Source organism: Panthera uncia, unplaced genomic scaffold (genome assembly GCF_023721935.1).
Source record: "Panthera uncia isolate 11264 unplaced genomic scaffold, Puncia_PCG_1.0 HiC_scaffold_268, whole genome shotgun sequence".
NCBI lineage: Eukaryota > Metazoa > Chordata > Mammalia > Carnivora > Felidae > Panthera > Panthera uncia.
The window spans coordinates 28,970-45,769 of NW_026059394.1; the positions used below are offsets into that span (position 1 = coordinate 28,970).

The 16,800-nt window shown below is 46.9% G+C and overlaps 2 protein-coding genes across 2 annotated transcripts in view; both read left to right on the forward strand.

The window, feature by feature from the left end:
- Window positions 1–8,182: 8,182 nt before the first annotated feature.
- On the forward strand, window positions 8,183–8,449 carry LOC125917871 (NADH dehydrogenase [ubiquinone] 1 beta subcomplex subunit 1-like). The gene has a single exon (XM_049623966.1). It carries the CDS (start codon window positions 8,183–8,185, stop codon window positions 8,432–8,434), a length of 252 nt encoding a protein of 83 aa, XP_049479923.1. The 3' UTR covers window positions 8,435–8,449.
- A 1,690-nt stretch (window positions 8,450–10,139) lies between these two features.
- The window catches only part of LOC125917872 (WD repeat domain phosphoinositide-interacting protein 2), a 33,760-nt gene continuing 27,099 nt past the window's right edge, over window positions 10,140–16,800 (forward strand). Inside the window, exon 1 of the mRNA XM_049623967.1 lies at window positions 10,140–10,421. Coding sequence (XP_049479924.1) covers window positions 10,348–10,421 — 74 coding nt within the window. The 5' untranslated portion in view covers window positions 10,140–10,347. The remainder of the gene's footprint in view (window positions 10,422–16,800) is intronic.

Sequence of the window (16,800 nt, forward strand, 5' to 3'; positions counted from 1 at the left end):
CCTCTGAGCAGTGCTTCCCATTGGTTGAAAGGGGGCGAGGGTGAAAGCGTGGAAACCAGAAGGAGGTCTTTTCTCACCGCAAGGTCAGAGATGATGGTGCCTGGGACGTTGATGGGGAGGGGGAGGGGGAGTGGTTAGTTCCTAACTGTACGTGGGAGACTGAATATACAAACGGGCGGTGGCCAGTCCACAAATGAGGACTGAACTCTGACCTACCACCCACAGCAACCAGTCCAGGATGTCAGACAACCTCCCCACCATCTTTAAAACAGCATTTCCCAGTTGATGGGTATCTAGAATGTCCCACTTGGTGGCTTCTCTCTTCCCATCACATTTTTTACTCCCAGATTTATTTCTTCTGTCTAGACCTCTCCCCTGAGTTCCAGAAGGTTAGGGTCAACTATTCCTTTGATGGGAAAACCCAAAGCAGGTCAGGGAACCGCTCCCTTCCAAGGCCTTCCCACCTCGGTGGGCGGCCCTTTGTTTCTCTTTCATGCTGTCTCCGTGGGAGTGAGCGAGACCACCCAGACCCGGGCAGGCAGAGGCTATTCGGTGCTTCCGCAACAAGGAGGTCGGCCACTGTCACTTGTTTGATGGACTGGAAGGCAGGCAGGAGGGTGGGAGAGCTCGACAGTGACGGGAGGAAAGTCTCCGGTGGCCTGATTGGAGGCTGTCGCCCTGGAGAAGTTGGACATATCTCCCAGGTGTGTTGTAGAACTCTACGATGTTGGAGGAAGGGGACTTGTAGACCCTCTCCCCAGCAAAATAGCAATTCATCTGATGACAATATTCAAAACCAATCATTCAAAGCCTCTGGAAATGCTTGTAAGGGCATATGGCAAATAGAGAAACTTTCATTCAAGAAAATCTACTAAATCTCTGTAAAAGCCATGCCCCCTGGCTCACCCACCCTTGAGCCATGGAGCTCCAGAAGCCCCTCCCAGGGCTGGTGCAGCCAAGGAAAGGGGCTCCCTCTGCTCCCCCCCCCCTTGCCCCCCCCTGCCCAGTTCAGTCCAGGGCTCCAGATTCACTCTCCGACCCAACCGCAACGCAGAAACTCTGGTCCAGGCCATGTGACTGGCCTGGAGTCCCCAGTCCCTGCTCTGCCCAGCCCTCACTGTGGGGCACAGCTGAGAACACTGGGGCCCCAGTCGCCCCCATCCCAGCTCACTCTGCACTCACAGCAGTGGAAGCCGCAAAGACCAGGCCGGCCACCCCACCCTGCCCCGCTGCTCACTCATAAGGCAAGAGCATCACTCCCAGAAAATCTGGTCCCCACCCGGCTCAGGTGAAGTGGCCCAAGGTCCTGCCCAGAGGAAGTGGCAGGCTCCAGGAGGAGGAGCTGAGCAGCTATGCTGGAGAAGACTGGTGTCGTGTAGAGTTGAAAACTCCAAGCCTGGAGGGAGATCTGGCAGATTCCCACGGCCTTCCCGGGATGGCAGACAGCTCTGGGAATCAGGAAGACTGTGCCCACTCCAAGGCATTCAGAACAGCACTCAGGGTAAACTCCAAGGCATTCCCCATGCCGCACCCAGCTCTCGCTGAAACAGGTGGATGCCTCAATGGCACAAGGAACTCACCAGAACTTCGGACCCACACGTACTGGACAGTAGCTACTACCCCTCAGTGGTGGCTCCAAGCAAGCCATAGGGGTTGAAATGCTATCCAAGTCAACTCTGGCCATCTGAAAGACGGTGTGCAAGCCCAGGCCTCCACCCCATTGGGAGAGACCATAGAAAGAACTATGAGCTACTAGTTTCCGGCCGAACAGAAGGCAGAAACAAACTCTCTGAACTGTGATAGTAGCTTCTAGGCCACACGTACAACAGTAGCAGGTAAAAATCTAACTGACCTAGGGCCTTACAGAACCTTTGACCCATCGGTTGCTTAGGCTGAGCCAGAGACGTCCCCAGGTAGGCAGGTTAAAAAGCGAAAATAAGGGGCTCCTGGGTGGCTCAGTAAGATAAGCCTCTGACTTCTGCTCAGGTCATGATCTCGCAGTTCACGGGTTCGAGCCCCGTGTCGGGCTCTGTGCTGACAGCTCAGAACCTGGAGCCTGCTTCCAATTCTATGTGTCCCTCTCTCTCTGCCCCTCCCCTGCTCAAGCTCTGTCTCTCTCTGTCTCTCAAAAATGAATAAACGTTCAAAAAAAATTTTTTAAGGCAAAAATGAGAGGAAAAAAATCTGAGTGGGGAGATCAGAAATTGCATGCCGAGAGTTGAGGGATGCAGGGGTGGGACTGACTTCTCAGAATTGGTTCAACCAAATCACTGAACAAATAAACAAATTACCAAGCCAACAACAATAACATCTCCCGAGGCAGGAGCAGAGGACCAGTATCTAAAGTTGCTACAATATATTATTTAAAATGTCTAGTTTTCAAGAAAAATTGTGAGACACGAAAAGAAACCAGACAGCATGACCTATACACAGGCTTCACTGGAAAATTCTACTAAACATTGACAGACAAATTAACATCAATTCTTCTCAAACTCTTCCAAAGAATAGAAAAGGAGGGAACATTTACTAACTCATTTTGTGAGACTAGCATTATCTTACCACACAGCTAGAGAAAAATACCAAAAGGAGAGAAAACCCTACAAAAAAAATATTCCTAATATACAATTCTCAAAAAAAAAAAGAGAATACTAGCAAACCGTATCTGACAGAAAATTAAAAGAATTATATACCATGACCAAATGGAATTTACAATAATTTTTTTTTATTTGAGAGAGAGAGAGAGAGAGAGAGGGAGTGCTCACGTAGGGGAGGGGCAGAGAGAGAAAGAGAGAGAGAGGGAGAGAATCCTAAGCAGGCTACACATCCAGCTTGGAGCCCAACTCAGGGTTTGATACTACAATCGTGAGATCATGACCTGAGCCCAAATCAAGAGTTGGATGCTTGACTGACTGAGTTACCCATGTGCCCCTGATCAGTTTTCTTATGTTGCATTCCAGGGATAAATTCCATTTGGTCAGGGCTCCTAGGTGACCCTATGAGGAGCCTGCTTAAGATTCTCTCTCTCCCCCTCTGCCCCTCTCCTCCCCTTGTGCACACATTCTCTCTCTTTCTCTTTCTCTCTCTCTCTCTCTCTCAGAAAGAAAGAAAGAAAGGAAGAAAGGAAGAAAGATAACTGATCAATGTAATATACTATGTTAATAGAATAAAGAACAGAAACCACGTGATCATCCTATAGCTGCAGAAATGCTTTTAACACAACCTAACCACCTTTCGTGATAAAACTCAACCGCTAGGAATAGAAGGAAATTTCATCCACGTGATAAAGAGCATCTACAAAAAACTCATGAGCTAACCTCATACTTAATGGTGGAAGACGTAACGTTTTCCCTCCAAGATCAGGAATAAGACAAAGATGTCTGCTCTTGCCACTTTTCTTCAACACTCTGCTAAAGGTTTTAGCTGGGACAACTGGCCAGAGACGTGTGCCAAGGTAAAAGAAATAAAAGGCCTCCATATTAGAAAGGAAGGAGTAAAACCTATTTGCAGATAATGTGCTAGTGTATACAGAAAATTTTAAGGAATCTGCTGAAACAAACTATCGGGGTAATACAAGAACAATATATGAAAATCAAGAGTTTTTATATGCTAGCAATGAGTAACCTGAAATGAAACTAACAAAAAATCCATTTATGCTTGCATCAAAAAGAATGAAATACTAAGGAATGAGTTTAACCAACGAACTACAAGGCCTATATATGGAAAACTGTTGAAAGTGCTAAAAGAAAATGAAGACCTTTGTACTGAATCATCATCTTCATACATCTTTATACAGTCGAAGTCCATCAATACAACATTCTAATTATTTTTATGCCATTGTTTTTCAAGTCAAATAGAAGAAGAGTTCTATTTGTTCAGCCTGATAGTTCAGGCTATCTCTGTATTTACCTACGTCGTAGCTTTACAAGTGCTTTTTATTTCTTCATGTGGTTTTGAGTTACTGTCCTCCATGGCTTCATTTCAACCTGATGGCCTCTAGTATTTTCTGAACAGATTTCTATGATTTCTGTCTCTTTATTGAGATTCTCTTTGGTGAGACACGGTCATCATACTCGTCTCAATTCTTCAAGTATGGTTTCTTTTGGTTTTTTGAATTTATTTGTAACAGATGCTTTCAAATCTTTGTTCACTAAACCTACCCTCTGGGTCCCTTCAAAGGCAATAACTTTTTCCCCTGTTGGGGGCCATACTTTCCCGTTTCTTTGTGTGTCTCACAGTTTTTTGTGGACTCTCAGGAATATGCCAGGAGCATTTCAAAGCTTCTTATGGACATCTCATCCCCCAGACATTCCTTTCAAGGATTTGTTTTTTGTGTGTTTTAGTTTTGGTTTTGCTTAGTCCCTTGTTTGCCCTAACTGGTAACCTCAAGGCAGTTGCAATACAATACAATACAATTGCCAATGATTGTTTTGGTCAAATGTCTTGGGGATGAGCTGGTAAACTCCTGGATCAAATAAAGACAAGCTCTGAAAGGGAGTTTTTCAGCAAAGAATCAGGCAGGTCAAATAGTGACCATTCTCTGGGGATGGGGCTTTTGGGGGAGCTCCAAGCCCTTTCTGCCCGCCTCCAGTGACCACTAGGCTGTTTGTTTTTACATCTATCACAGTTGCAAGGCTGCTGATTTTCAAGGCTACCATGGATCTTGGATAGAGAGATGAGATTAGGGAAAATTAAAAAGCCACAAATCTCACTGCTCTCGCTGAGACGCGGCTGTTTTGTTTGAGCGCAAGCTTCTTAGATGGTTGCAAGCCTTTTGTTGTTAATTTCCAGAGTTCCGAAAAAGGTTGATTTCGATCATTTTTGCCAGCGTTCTCTTTGCCTTCATGGAGGAATGGTTTTCAGATTCTTGCTCCACTATTCTGGAAGGGCTTCCTTCCCACCCATTCAATCCCCACCGCATTCTCCAGAGGTGAATTATTCTAGCCCTTGTTATTGTTGAGGAAACATGCTCGGAGAGGTTACGTGGCTCACCTGATGAGGCACAGCTCGTGAGAATCGGAACCAGGATCCGAATCTCGGTATGGTGCGATTTCCGTGTGGTCCGTATCCCGACCTCTCTCCCACTGCCTCACCTCATGCAAGGTGCGCTCCAGCACCCTTTCACTCAGCTCTTAGTTCCCTCCTCCGTGCCAGCTGTTTAACCCACGGGTTTATTTAGGAACTCGCCTGTGGGAGGATTGCTCATCTCTGAACGTTGCACATAAGAAGAATACTTGGGGAGTTTTTTGAGCACCGGCAGATGATGGTTCTGTTCTAAGGTTGACAGGAGGGAGGGAAGCAGCGATGACAGAAGCTCAGGAGAGCCTCCTTCCCGCTCTGCCTGCCATCAGGAATGTCAGCTCATGTCCTCCCCAGGGGAGCTGGGACACGAGCGTGCGTTGCTGAGTCACACGCAGGTCAAGCTCTTTGGCGCAATCCCAGTCTGCTCCCCAGCAACGCTTGTCCGTGGTTCCCAACATCTCCCAGATCATAGAGCAGGGAATCAAAATCTGGGCGGGTGGGTAGCAGCCCTGAGCGCCAGCCCATTCTGGCCCGCAGGAATGGAAGCCCAGAGCTGAGTTGTTCAAGGACTAAGTTCTAGCATTCTAGGGAATGGGATCGCAGAGTGAACAGTACAGACAAAAATCCTCCCTCAGTGGAGGATTATGTTCTGGTCAGGAGGGGGCGTTTTGTGGCCCATCGGAAAGCGGTAAGTCCTATATAGAGACAGAGAGCAAGGAGAGGGATGGGGACTAGAAGAAAGTAGGGAGGTGACCATTTTTAAGAGGGTTATCCAGGAATTCATACGCCATCTCTTGTGACCGGAAATTCACACGGTGGTGAGGAAGCTTTGACGGTGTGCTCATGCCCTTGGAATTCACCAGCCTTATCATGGGCCCTATTGCCTAGAGAGATGGCAGAATGGCTTACTGAAGGTTTAGTTGCGGCACCAGCTAAGAGACCACACCCTGTGGGGTGGGGTTGTCATTCCACAGTAGGCAATACATGCCTGCAAACTGGGAGTGGAGGTGGTAGGGTCTTCTTGCATATGACAAAGAATAATCCACTGAAAATGTTTTGTTTCCATCCACACACCCCTGAGCTCACTGGATTTTGAGGTTCTAGTACCCAAAGGACCCCTATTACTCCAGGGAACAGACCCGTGGTTCAGGTAGATTGGAAACTGAGTCGACCCTCTGGCCATTTGGAAATCCTCACTTGCTGAACCGACAGAAGTTACTATCCTGGATGAAGTGATAGATTCCGACGAACAAGGGGAAACCGGGTGGCTTTTCCAAATGAAGCCAAGAACTGTGTCGAGAACCCAGGAGATTTCTTCAGGCACCTCTTTATGTGGCTTTGTTCAAAAATAATGGTCCATAGGAAACTGTGCCAACTGATAGATACACCACTAAAGACATTGCTCCTGTGTTACATCTTGACTTCTGGTGATTGGCGATCGGCTATACGGGCATTCACATACGTATATTTATACATTTACATATGTCCATGCCCATGTAGCCAACCACCGAAATCAAGACATAGGGCAGCTCCAGCACTCCAGCCGGTTCCCCTCATGTCCCCTCCAAACCAATCCCCCACCAGAGGTAACCACTACTCTGCCTATTTTTGACTTCATATAAATGGACTCATACAGTATATATCCTTTTTTTTTTTAATGTTTATTTTTGAGAGAGAGAGAAAGACAGAATGCGAGCAGGGGAGGGGCAAAGAGAAGAGGGAGACACAGAATCCAAAGCAGGCTCCAGGCTCTGGGCTGTCAGCACTGAGCCTGACGTGGGGCTCGAACTCACAAACCGTGAGATCGTGACCTGAACCGAAGTTGAACGCTTAAATGACTGAGCCACCCAGGTGCCCCCTTTTTTTTAAGTTTATTTATTCTCAGAGACAAAGCACAAGCAGGGGAGGGGGAGAGAGAGAGAGAGAGAGAGAGAGAGAGAGAGAGAGAGAGAGAATCCCAAGCAGGCTCCATACTGTCAGCATGAAGGCTGATGTGGGCTCAATCCTATGAATCATGAGATCATAACCTAAGCCGAAATCAAGAGTCGGATGCTTAACTGACCGAGCCACCCAGGTGCCCCACAATTTATTTTTTAAAAAAGATTTTATATTTAAGTGATCTCTACAGTCAACGTGGGGCTCGAACTTACAACCCCAAGATCAAGAGTCACTGCTCTGCCACCTGAGCCAGCCAGGGGCACTGATTCTAGCCATTTAAGACTTTTCCTCACAGTGTTATGAGAGTTCCAGTTGCTCTGCAATTATTGTCTACACTTTGCATTGTCAATTATTTTAATTTTAGCCAACACGTTATGTCAAAAGTTCAGAACAAAAAAAGAAAATCGGGGAGCCTGGGTGGCTCAGGGTGGGTTAAGCGTCCAACTTCGGCTCAGGTCATGATCTTGGGGCTTGTGAGTTCTAGCACGTCGGGCTCTGTGCTGACAGCTCAGAGCCTGGAGCCTGCCTCGGATCCTGTGTCTCCCTCTCTCTCTGCCCCTCCCCTGCTCCCATTCTATCTCTCTCTCTCTCTGAAAAATAAATAAACTTAAAAAAAAGAAAATCAACAAATCGCTGAAGTAATAGTTAGAAGTTTATTGTGCACCCACCAAAAAGTTTGCAAACGAGCAGCACTCACACCAAAACACAGAATGAGGCTCGGAGGTGTATCATCATACAGCAGCTTCTAGAGTGTGGAGTGTGGAAGCGATGACTATTTGCTCTTTAGTGATTGGTTACAGTATTAGAATCTTCTGAACTAAAAGGAAATTTGCTGGTGGTCGCCTCACATCAACTTTGGGGAACTACTTTGGTTTCGCTTGTGATTTTCAGAGGCACAAGCAAGGTCAAGTTAGCTTTTCCTTGTCTTGCAAAATAAGCTAAATTAAGCTTTGCTTGTATGACGACACTGGCGTCGTCAGCTCGGAATTTTCGAGTCTGGTCTCCATTTGTATTTGACTTTAACAGGTGGATGCTTGTAGTATCTATTTGCTCTTAATTTGCATTTTCTTGATGAGTATTAATGATGATCACCTTCTCAGGTGCTCATTAGGCGTTTTGATATTTTCTGAAGTACCATGCTCAAGTACCCAAAAATGAGTTGGTATTTTCCTCATTGATTTGTAGAAATTCTTTTAACGTTCTGGAAAGAAGTCCTTTGTCAACAATGTGTACAACAGGGCTGAGCTCGCCGTTGCCCTTGGCCGTGGAGTCGTTTTTTGGCACCAAGGGCGCAGCATCCGTGATGAACGTAATTCAGATTGTTTGTGACCACTGGGTACATACACTTGTACCCGTGGGATTTGTCCTTGGATGTTATCTAGACAAAAAGAATGATGAAAAACTAACTGCCTTCCAGAACAAGAGTGTGTTGCTTAAAAGGGACTTGAGACCCAGTGAAGAAGTCACCTGGAAATAAAGGCTGTGACTGAAATAAAGAATGTTCACCTTAAAAAAATTAGGAAATAAAAACACACTCGGTATTTTCAAAAATGTATTTCAAGTGTATGTATTGAAAGCTTATGTACCCCACTCATTCTGAGGCTTGCCTTCTTGACCTGTCTTGACAAGAAGTTGTTTTTAAAGTTTATTTATTTAATGTTTCTTTATTTTTGAGAGCGAGAGAGACAGAGCATGAGTGGGACAGGGGCAGAGAGAGAGGGAGACCCAGAATCCAAAGCAGGCTCCAGGCTCCAAGCTGGCAGCACAGAGCCGGACGCGGGGCTGGAACTCACGGACGGCGAGATCATGACCTGAGCTGAAGTTGGCTGCTTAACCGACTGAGCAGCCAGGTGCCCCATAAAGTTTATTTATTTTTGAGAGAGAGAGAAAGAGAGCACGAGCGAGCTGGGGAGGGGCAGAGAGAGAGAGAGAGAGAGAGAGACAGAAACCCAAGCAGGGTGGCTTGATCTCAATAACGTGAGATCACGACCTGAGCCGAAACCAAGAGTCGGGCACTTAACTGATGGAGCCCCCCATGGGGCCCTGAGCAGTTGCTCTCCGTTTTGATGAAGATTAACGTTTTATTTTGTGGTTAGTACTTTTTAAAGTACTTGTTTGGGAGACTTCATTTACTCCAGAGCCATGAAGGCATTCTCCTACGTTTTCTTCCAGAAACTTGACTGTACGTCCACAATCCATCTCAAACTAGTTTTTGAGTTCGGTGGGAGGTAGGAGAGCCAGCACCTTTAAAGGAAAGGACCATTGTTTCCTCAAGGATTTGCAACGCATTCTTGACTCTGGGCTAAAAATTAGCTTCCCTGCGCACAGATTGAATTGTGCCATTCTCCTGCCTAAGTGTTTCCAATGGCAACCCGTTGTTTAGATAATGTTCAGGCTCTTGCTTAATGCATCTTAACAACACCCCGCTCGATTTGGCCACTTCCAGTTTCACAAGCCCAATCTTGTGTCCATCGCCCCACTCTAAGCTTAGACACGCTGAGCAGCGCGTTCCCTTGGACACACTCTCACCTCTGAACCTTTGCCATACACAATGCTTCCGTAGGTTACCTACTATTCAAACTGCAGGTCTTACCTCCTCCGGGAAGCCTTCTCTGACTGCACATTCCCTGTCCCTTAAGTCTAGGTTCAGTGACCTCATCATGTGCTCTCTTGTACTCCGGCTTGTAATTGTGTTCCGGGGTAACTTCTCTGAGGGGAGGGAGGCCCATTTGGTTTACATGGAAGGTGTCTCGTAAATATGAGTGAATCCGCCACGGATCCAGAAAGCGGGCGCCTCAGGGAAAGAACGGGGTTACAATTCTCAGATTGAACACTTGGCGAATAGGTTAACACTTCTGAGCCTCAGTTTTCAAATCTGTAAAGTGGGGACGCAATATTCTCTACGTAGGCCTGCCAGAAGCATCAAATGAGATGCTGCACATAAATCCTTAGCGCAAGGACAGGCACACAGCGGACACTTTTAATATGAATAAAACCATAGGGACTCACTTTTCCCTTGCGCATGCGCCGTCCTCCGTACGCCAGCTAGCCCTGCCCGGCGCGCCCCTGCGCGTCCCCACGCGTGCGCGTGTTCGACCGGAACCCCAGCCCTGGCCGGAGATGAAGGGGCGGGACCTCCGCAATACGCCTGCGCCCTGAGAGGCCGTGCGCCGAGGAGGCGGGGCCGCGCCGGCGCGCAGGGCGTCCCGGCTCCTGAGCATAAACAAGAGCGGGCACGGGATGAGGCGGCGGTTGATCCCCGGGCAGCCAGCTGCGGCCAGCGAGGCGGCGAGCGGGGCCAGGCGCCGACCCTGAGCGCACCCGACTCGCCCTCCCGCGCGCGAGCCCTCGGCCGGGGCCACCCTCCCGCCCGCCCGCCGCGCGCCCACCATGAACCTGGCGAGTCAGAGCGGCGAGGCCGGCGCCGGCCAGCTGCTCTTCGCCAACTTCAACCAGGACAACACGTAAGGCCGGGCGGGGGTTGGGGCCCGAGGCCTGGGGCCGGGCGGGGGGTCCGGGGCCGAGGGCCGGGGCCGGGGCGGGCGGGAGCCTGAGGCCGGGTTCAGGGCCGGAGATTCGGCCTGGAGGTTCGGGGTGGAGGCCGGGGCGGGCGGGGGCGTCCCCGGGGGCGGGCCTGGAGCGTGGAGGGAGGGGCGCTGCCCTCGGGGACCCTCCGGGCGCTGCGCTGGAGCTGCGATCCCTGGGCGGGGAAAGTGATGGAGATAAGGAGGCTTTTCACCCACCGACGGATAGGTTGCTTTACCTTTTGGGACCTCCCTTCTCACAAAGTTGGGGCAGAACTTTGTGCCTTGACTTGTTGTCCCAGCCGCTTCTGGAGCAGTGAGCGTGGGTTTCTTCCTCTTATCCCACCTGCCCTTCTCCCTCGGCCCTCTTCCCCCCACTCTTTCCCCTCTTCAGGTCCTTCTTGTCTCTTCAGGCCCTTCTTCTCGTCTCTTCATTATCTTAGTGCCCTTTTCCTTTCTTTCCCTTTCTTCTTGTCTCGTTGTTTTTTTTTTTTTTTAGGTAACTTCGATGTCCTGCCCGAGCAAGAAACAAACTTAGCCTTAATCCTGGCCTCTGATCTGGGGAGAAACTGAGTCAAGGGGGATGTGACAGAGAAATACCTGAGGGGTCTTGGTGCTTCAGGGAATGGGCCCATCCTTAGGGAAAGAGAGGCCCACTGATGCCAACCCATGGATTTGGAACGCTGTTTGTCCAAACGCCTATGGGTTTGAAGCTGATTCTTCAGAGGCTGTCTCGGTGACCTGTGAGCATAGTTACTAGATGAAGTTTCTGGAGAAGGAAGGAGCTGTGGAAGGGAGGAGAGCCATCTTGGGAAGTGAGTAAGAGGAAGTGATGTAAGTGAGGAGGAATGGGTCATTGGCTTCGTAGTAAGTAGTTGGTCGAGTTGTTACTGGCGGAGTGGAGTCAGCAAAGTAGAAAATGAGATTTTTTTTTTTTTTTTTTTAAACGAAGAGTTCATTGTAGAATGGCAAGCAGGCATCAAGTCCGTGGCATGCAGCGGGTACTCGGTAGCGCCTCCCCAGAATTGTGAGGTTAGTGCCGGGTGGCCCGGCAGCGGGACCGCGCTGAGGTTAGAAGGAAGCAGATCACCTTTTCCCAAGTGCAGATGAGGAAACTGAAGTTCACAAAGGCTCAGAGCTGTGCCTGGATCCTAGAGTTTGGTTAATGTGGAGTGTGGGCAGGCCCGAGTCTCTTCCACTGCCCTTCCCACTCTGCCACTGTCTTCTCTACCTGAAAAGTAGGATTTTGAGGATGGTGAATTTAGGCATCATACTGTAGCAGTCTTTAAAGATTAAAACTACCAAACGCTTAGTGTTCCACGTGGGTAAAAACCAGCACAGCAAAAGCATTTTGAATAACCTGTTGCCAGTGGTTGTGATCGGGATAGACTATGTTATGTGAACCCGGGAAGCGAATAGAAAACATTTCAAACTGAGATTGGTTTTTAAGCCCTTAGTGTTTTTTGGTTTTGTTTTTAAATTTTTTTTTTTAATGTTTTTATTTTTGAGACAGAGTCAGACAGATCGCAAGCGGGGGAGGAGCAGAGAGAGAGGGAGACACAGAATCCAAAGCAGGCTCCAGGCTCTGAGCTGTCAGCACAGAGCCCGACGTGGGGCTCGAACTCACACACTGTGAGATCATGACCTGAGCCGAAGTCGGACGCTCAACCGACTTAGCCACCCAGGTGCCCCAAGCCCTTAGTGTTTTGAGATCGGTTAAGAAACGGTAGCTTTCTGGGTTTTTATGTCTTGTATAAGTTAGAGAATTTCCAAAACATTTTCTACCATTTTTTTTTCCAGCTTTTCACTATTCATCATTTATGTTGAAAGGAAATCAAATATGAGAACATATTCTCTTTGGCTGTTATTTCAAATGGGCTTTCAAATTACATACACAATAGAAAATGTCAGTCTGGCCTGAAGTTAGACCTTGTCACACTTGGAAGTCACGTGCTTCCTCACTCCTCAGTGAGTCTGGAAGCTCAGGAGGTTTCTGTGTCATAATTTGGACTTGCCAGAAACCTTGATATAGTACGAATGTAAACTGTTAAGAAATAGTAGGATAGGATTATAGTAAATTATTAAGAAATGGGAAGATAGGATTTAATCATTGATTAAAATGACTAATTTGTTTTGAAGAAATAGGTTTATGAGGAAAGGCTGTACAGTTTACCCCTTTCCCTCCTTTACCCGTCTCCAGAATTTAATAGAAGAACACAGTTTTTCACAAGACAAAGGTTGTCGGTCTAGGATCCACATTCACTGTGTTCGGTGAGAAAATCTGGAAGCCATTTCACTTAATAGAATACATGTATGTTACACAATAATGCTTAACAAAAGAATATTCCCTGTACACCAAAGTATCTGTCCTGCTTTTTGTACTAGTAATATGGCTTCAAATATTGTGTTAATTTTCCTAGGATTCTCATCCTAAAAGTATGAAGAAGTGCTTTTTGCTTTTTTTTTTTTTTTTTTTTTTTTTTTTTTTTTTACTATTTGTTTATTTATTTTTTAGTTAGAACAGTGAAAGAGGCACTGAGAACAGTTGTTTTCAGTCATCTCGCTATTAACTGGTTAGTTCCAATGCTGGTTTCTGAAAGTAACTGTTTGAACGGTTTACTTTGGAAGAATTTTTGGCTTTTGAAATTGAAGTTAACAAACTAGTAAGAGTATCCCTGAAATGGAAATGTCAAGGACTAAATTCCTCCAGTGGATGCCGCTCGTCTAGTGGGAATCTGTGATTTGGCGATGTCCTTTTTCAACTACACCTCAAAAAGGGGTGGAATAAAGAAAGGGACTTGATTCTCCAGGTCTCCTGTCGACAGGATTGAAGTTGTTAGTGTCCAGAAGATTATAGAGATGCTTGTTTAACTGAGTTTCTTCTACAGTTACAGTTGTTCTTCTGGGAAAGTCACTTCTCTCCACTTTTTTTCTCATCAGTAAATCGAGAGGCTTGATTGTAGATGGTCTTTAAGGATCCTTCAACCTTAAAGTTTTAGGCCATTCTGTCGGCCGGGTAGAGGGAGTGTTGGAGGAGGGCAGGACAGTCACCCAGGAGGATATTGTCCAACAGCAGTGGCCCGTGGAGAGAAGACCAGTCAGCCATCAGGACTTGGTGTGACCCGTGGGTCAGGCATGGTGCAGGGAAGTTCAGGTTACTCCCAAGTCTCTGGTTTGGGTCTAGTGTGAACAGTGATTCCATTATGGGGACTCGGTTTGGGGCAAAAGATGGATTCTGCTCGGCTGCTATTGAGTTGTCAAGGCATCAGGGCTAACCAGCTGGAGGCCTGCGGTGGAAATGCTGGGAGCTGCGGGAAGAGCCTGCTGTGGAGCAGACTTACTAAGTAGGGCCCCAGGGTCTACGAGGTGTCCTCCTTGGGTTCCTTTTTATGCGTGTGGACTGTTGCCACCTAACTCTAATCAAGTAAGATAGTAGGAAGGGAGAGCCCTTCGGGACTAACTGTTGGTAAGAGTTTACTGAAGGAAAAGGAGTTAAGAGAAAGATCTGATTCACACTTTTTTTAGTGGAAGTTCACTGTCTTTTAGATACTGAGCGCTCAAGTTTCAATTCAGCGATAGACTTGCGGTTACAGATGGTGGACCACACAGAGGCATTTGTTCTGGCCCCTCCCAAAACCCTACGGAAACGTCAGTCAACGAATTACCCAAAGATATATATTTAAGTTTATTTACTCACCGTGGGGAGAGGGGGAAGCAAGGAAGGAGCGGAGAGAGCTTCCCAAGCAGGCTGTCTGCACCGGCCTGACAAGGGGCTCCGCCTCCGGAACCTTGAGATCATGAGCTGAGCCGAGATCGGGAGTTGGCCGGTCGCTCCGCGGACTGAGCCTGACTGAGCCACCCAGGCGCCACTCAAAAAATAGTTTAAAAGACTGAAACCCATAGGATAGGGAGGATGAGGAAGGAGTCGCTAGCAACATTTGAGAAGCTGGCAAGTAGTACAGGAAGGCGATCCTGGGTTGCTGGTGGAGAAGGCGGAGAGCCGACCTGCTGTGAACTGCAGAATCCCCGAAAGGCAAAGGCGAAAGGCTCTCGGGGTTGGCGGCCTAGGGAAGCTCTAGAAGTGGAATAAAGGGGGGTGTGGCGAAAACGAAGAGGATTGGCCCTCAGCATGTTTCACAAGCACTCACTCTCCCATCCTGGCAAAGGACTTAGGCCTCGTCTCAAGACCGTATAACAGGGTCTCTGCATTTTGACACCAGGCGCGGTTGAAGGCCGGGCTGTGGTGTTGAAACGTGGGACTGAGTAAATATAACCTTTTTTCTAGGATAGTAAGCTGGTTTTTTTCCTTCGGCAGTAAAAGATCTCATTGTGTTACCTTAAAAAAAACAAAAAAAACTACACAAACATTTATTGGGGGATAAGTTTATTTAATAAGGGAATTTCAAACTTCCTTGTTACTGTGCCTCTCCCATTAATATGTCTGCCGTTGTATGGTCAGGCAAATCATGAGAAATTATTAAAAGCAAGATCAGTCCCAAAGAGGGATGTATGAACCTGATCATTGGTGTTACCACCCTTTAAAAACATCCACTTTTAGGGGGTGCCCGAGTGGCTCAGTCGGTTGGGCGTCCGACTTCGGCTCGGGTCGTGATCTCACTGTTCCTGAGTTCGAGCCCCGTGTCAGGCTCTGTGCTGACAGCTCAGATCCTGGAGCCTGATTGGGATTCTGTGTCTCCCTCTCTTTCTGCCCCTCCCCCACTCACACTCTGTCTCTCTCTCTCAAAAATAAATAAATATTAAAAAAATAAAAACATCCATTTTTATTGATAAAATATATACTCGAACTATGCCATGGATATATAGGGAAAAATAATTGAAATATTTGTGCTTGTATTTCTTATTGATGGAGGTGCACAGCAGTTTTACAAACCACGCAATTAAAATTGTAGCTAAGGTATTTAATATCCTGAAGCAGTTTCTGAATATTTGTAAGGACACCAAAGTTCTGATGTTGGATCACCAAAGGCCAGTTTTGACAGATTCTTTTGTTCGGAGCATAGAATCAAAATCTAGTTTCTCATAAACCAGTTAAAGCTCATTAAGTTTGCCCATGAAAGAAGCCTTCCCTAAGCTTATTTTATATATAGTGTCAATAAGGTTGGCGATTTGGTTTCTAAGTCAACAAATTAGAAAGGGAGAGGAGCTGTTAATCCTGGGGAGAGGGTCACAAGGAAGTGACACCTCTCTGCAAAAGAATAAATGGAAAATATTTTTAGCAGCTCAACACTACAGTCTGACCATTTGTGGTCACACACACAAAACCCTCATCTCCTTGGTAGGGTCTGAGAGGGTCACCGTATTGTAACAGTACAGTTGGTTTAATGATCACTCCCATAGGACTCCAGGAAAATGTTAAGAATCTCCCACCCCCTTGTGATAGGCATACAGGAAAGCATATACAAGAACACCTTTTTCATTTTTTAATCAAAAATAGAAAGAATCTATCGGTGCTTAAAATAGCAACCATTAGTTATCTGGAAAACATTTCTCAAAAGTTATAGACTGCTGAGATTTTTGTCTTATTTTTAGTTCTCCTGGATATTTATGTTTTTGTTGGCTGCTTTATTGCTTTTCAAATTATTTACAGGTAACAATATCTAATTACCTCATTGATACAATTAATTCAAAACAGTGAAGTATTTTTGCAAAAAAAAAGGTAGAAAGAGTTTTGCTTTTTTTTTTTTTTTTTTTTTAGTTTAGCTACATATTTTGGGGTCGGGGGGGAGAGATTCCCAAGCAGGCTCCACGCTGTCAGCGCCGAGCCCAACACAGGACTCGATCTCACGAACCATGAGATCATGACCTGAGCCGAAATCAAGTCAGACGCTTGACCGGCTGAGCCACCCAGGTGCCCCAAAGAGTTTTGCTTTTGTTTGTACTTCTAAGATGAACCAATTACAACTTAAAAATTTCATAGTGCTTACAGTAGCTCCATTCTTGGAATATATTTCTCCTACCTATGGGCCAGAGAAGGGTTGGAAATCTCAAGTTTTTAATAGATGAAATGGCCGTTGAAGTAGCCCTAAGTTTTATCTTGGTGTGCAGATACTCCCGCTAGGAAACGTCGGTGTTCAGTCTTTCTAGTCTTCTGGTTTGTCTTCTGCCTCCACTTGTCTGCACATTTTTCCAGACACTAGATTCAGAACCGTCCAGTAGCTGCTTCCTCATACGCCCCACGCATCCTGCTTGATTGGCTCGTCCTCTGTTTCTCAGAGCTGGACTTCCTTTTGTTCCCCCCCAGCCCCCCCGCGGTCAGTCTCTTTCTGGAGAGTAGTAATCTTCCGGTGGGGAACTGCTT

Coding starts and splice junctions, on each gene's coding strand:
- LOC125917871 (XM_049623966.1), top strand. CDS start 8,183: ATGTGTACAACAGGGCTGAGCTCGCCGTTGCCCTTGGCCGTGGAGTCG.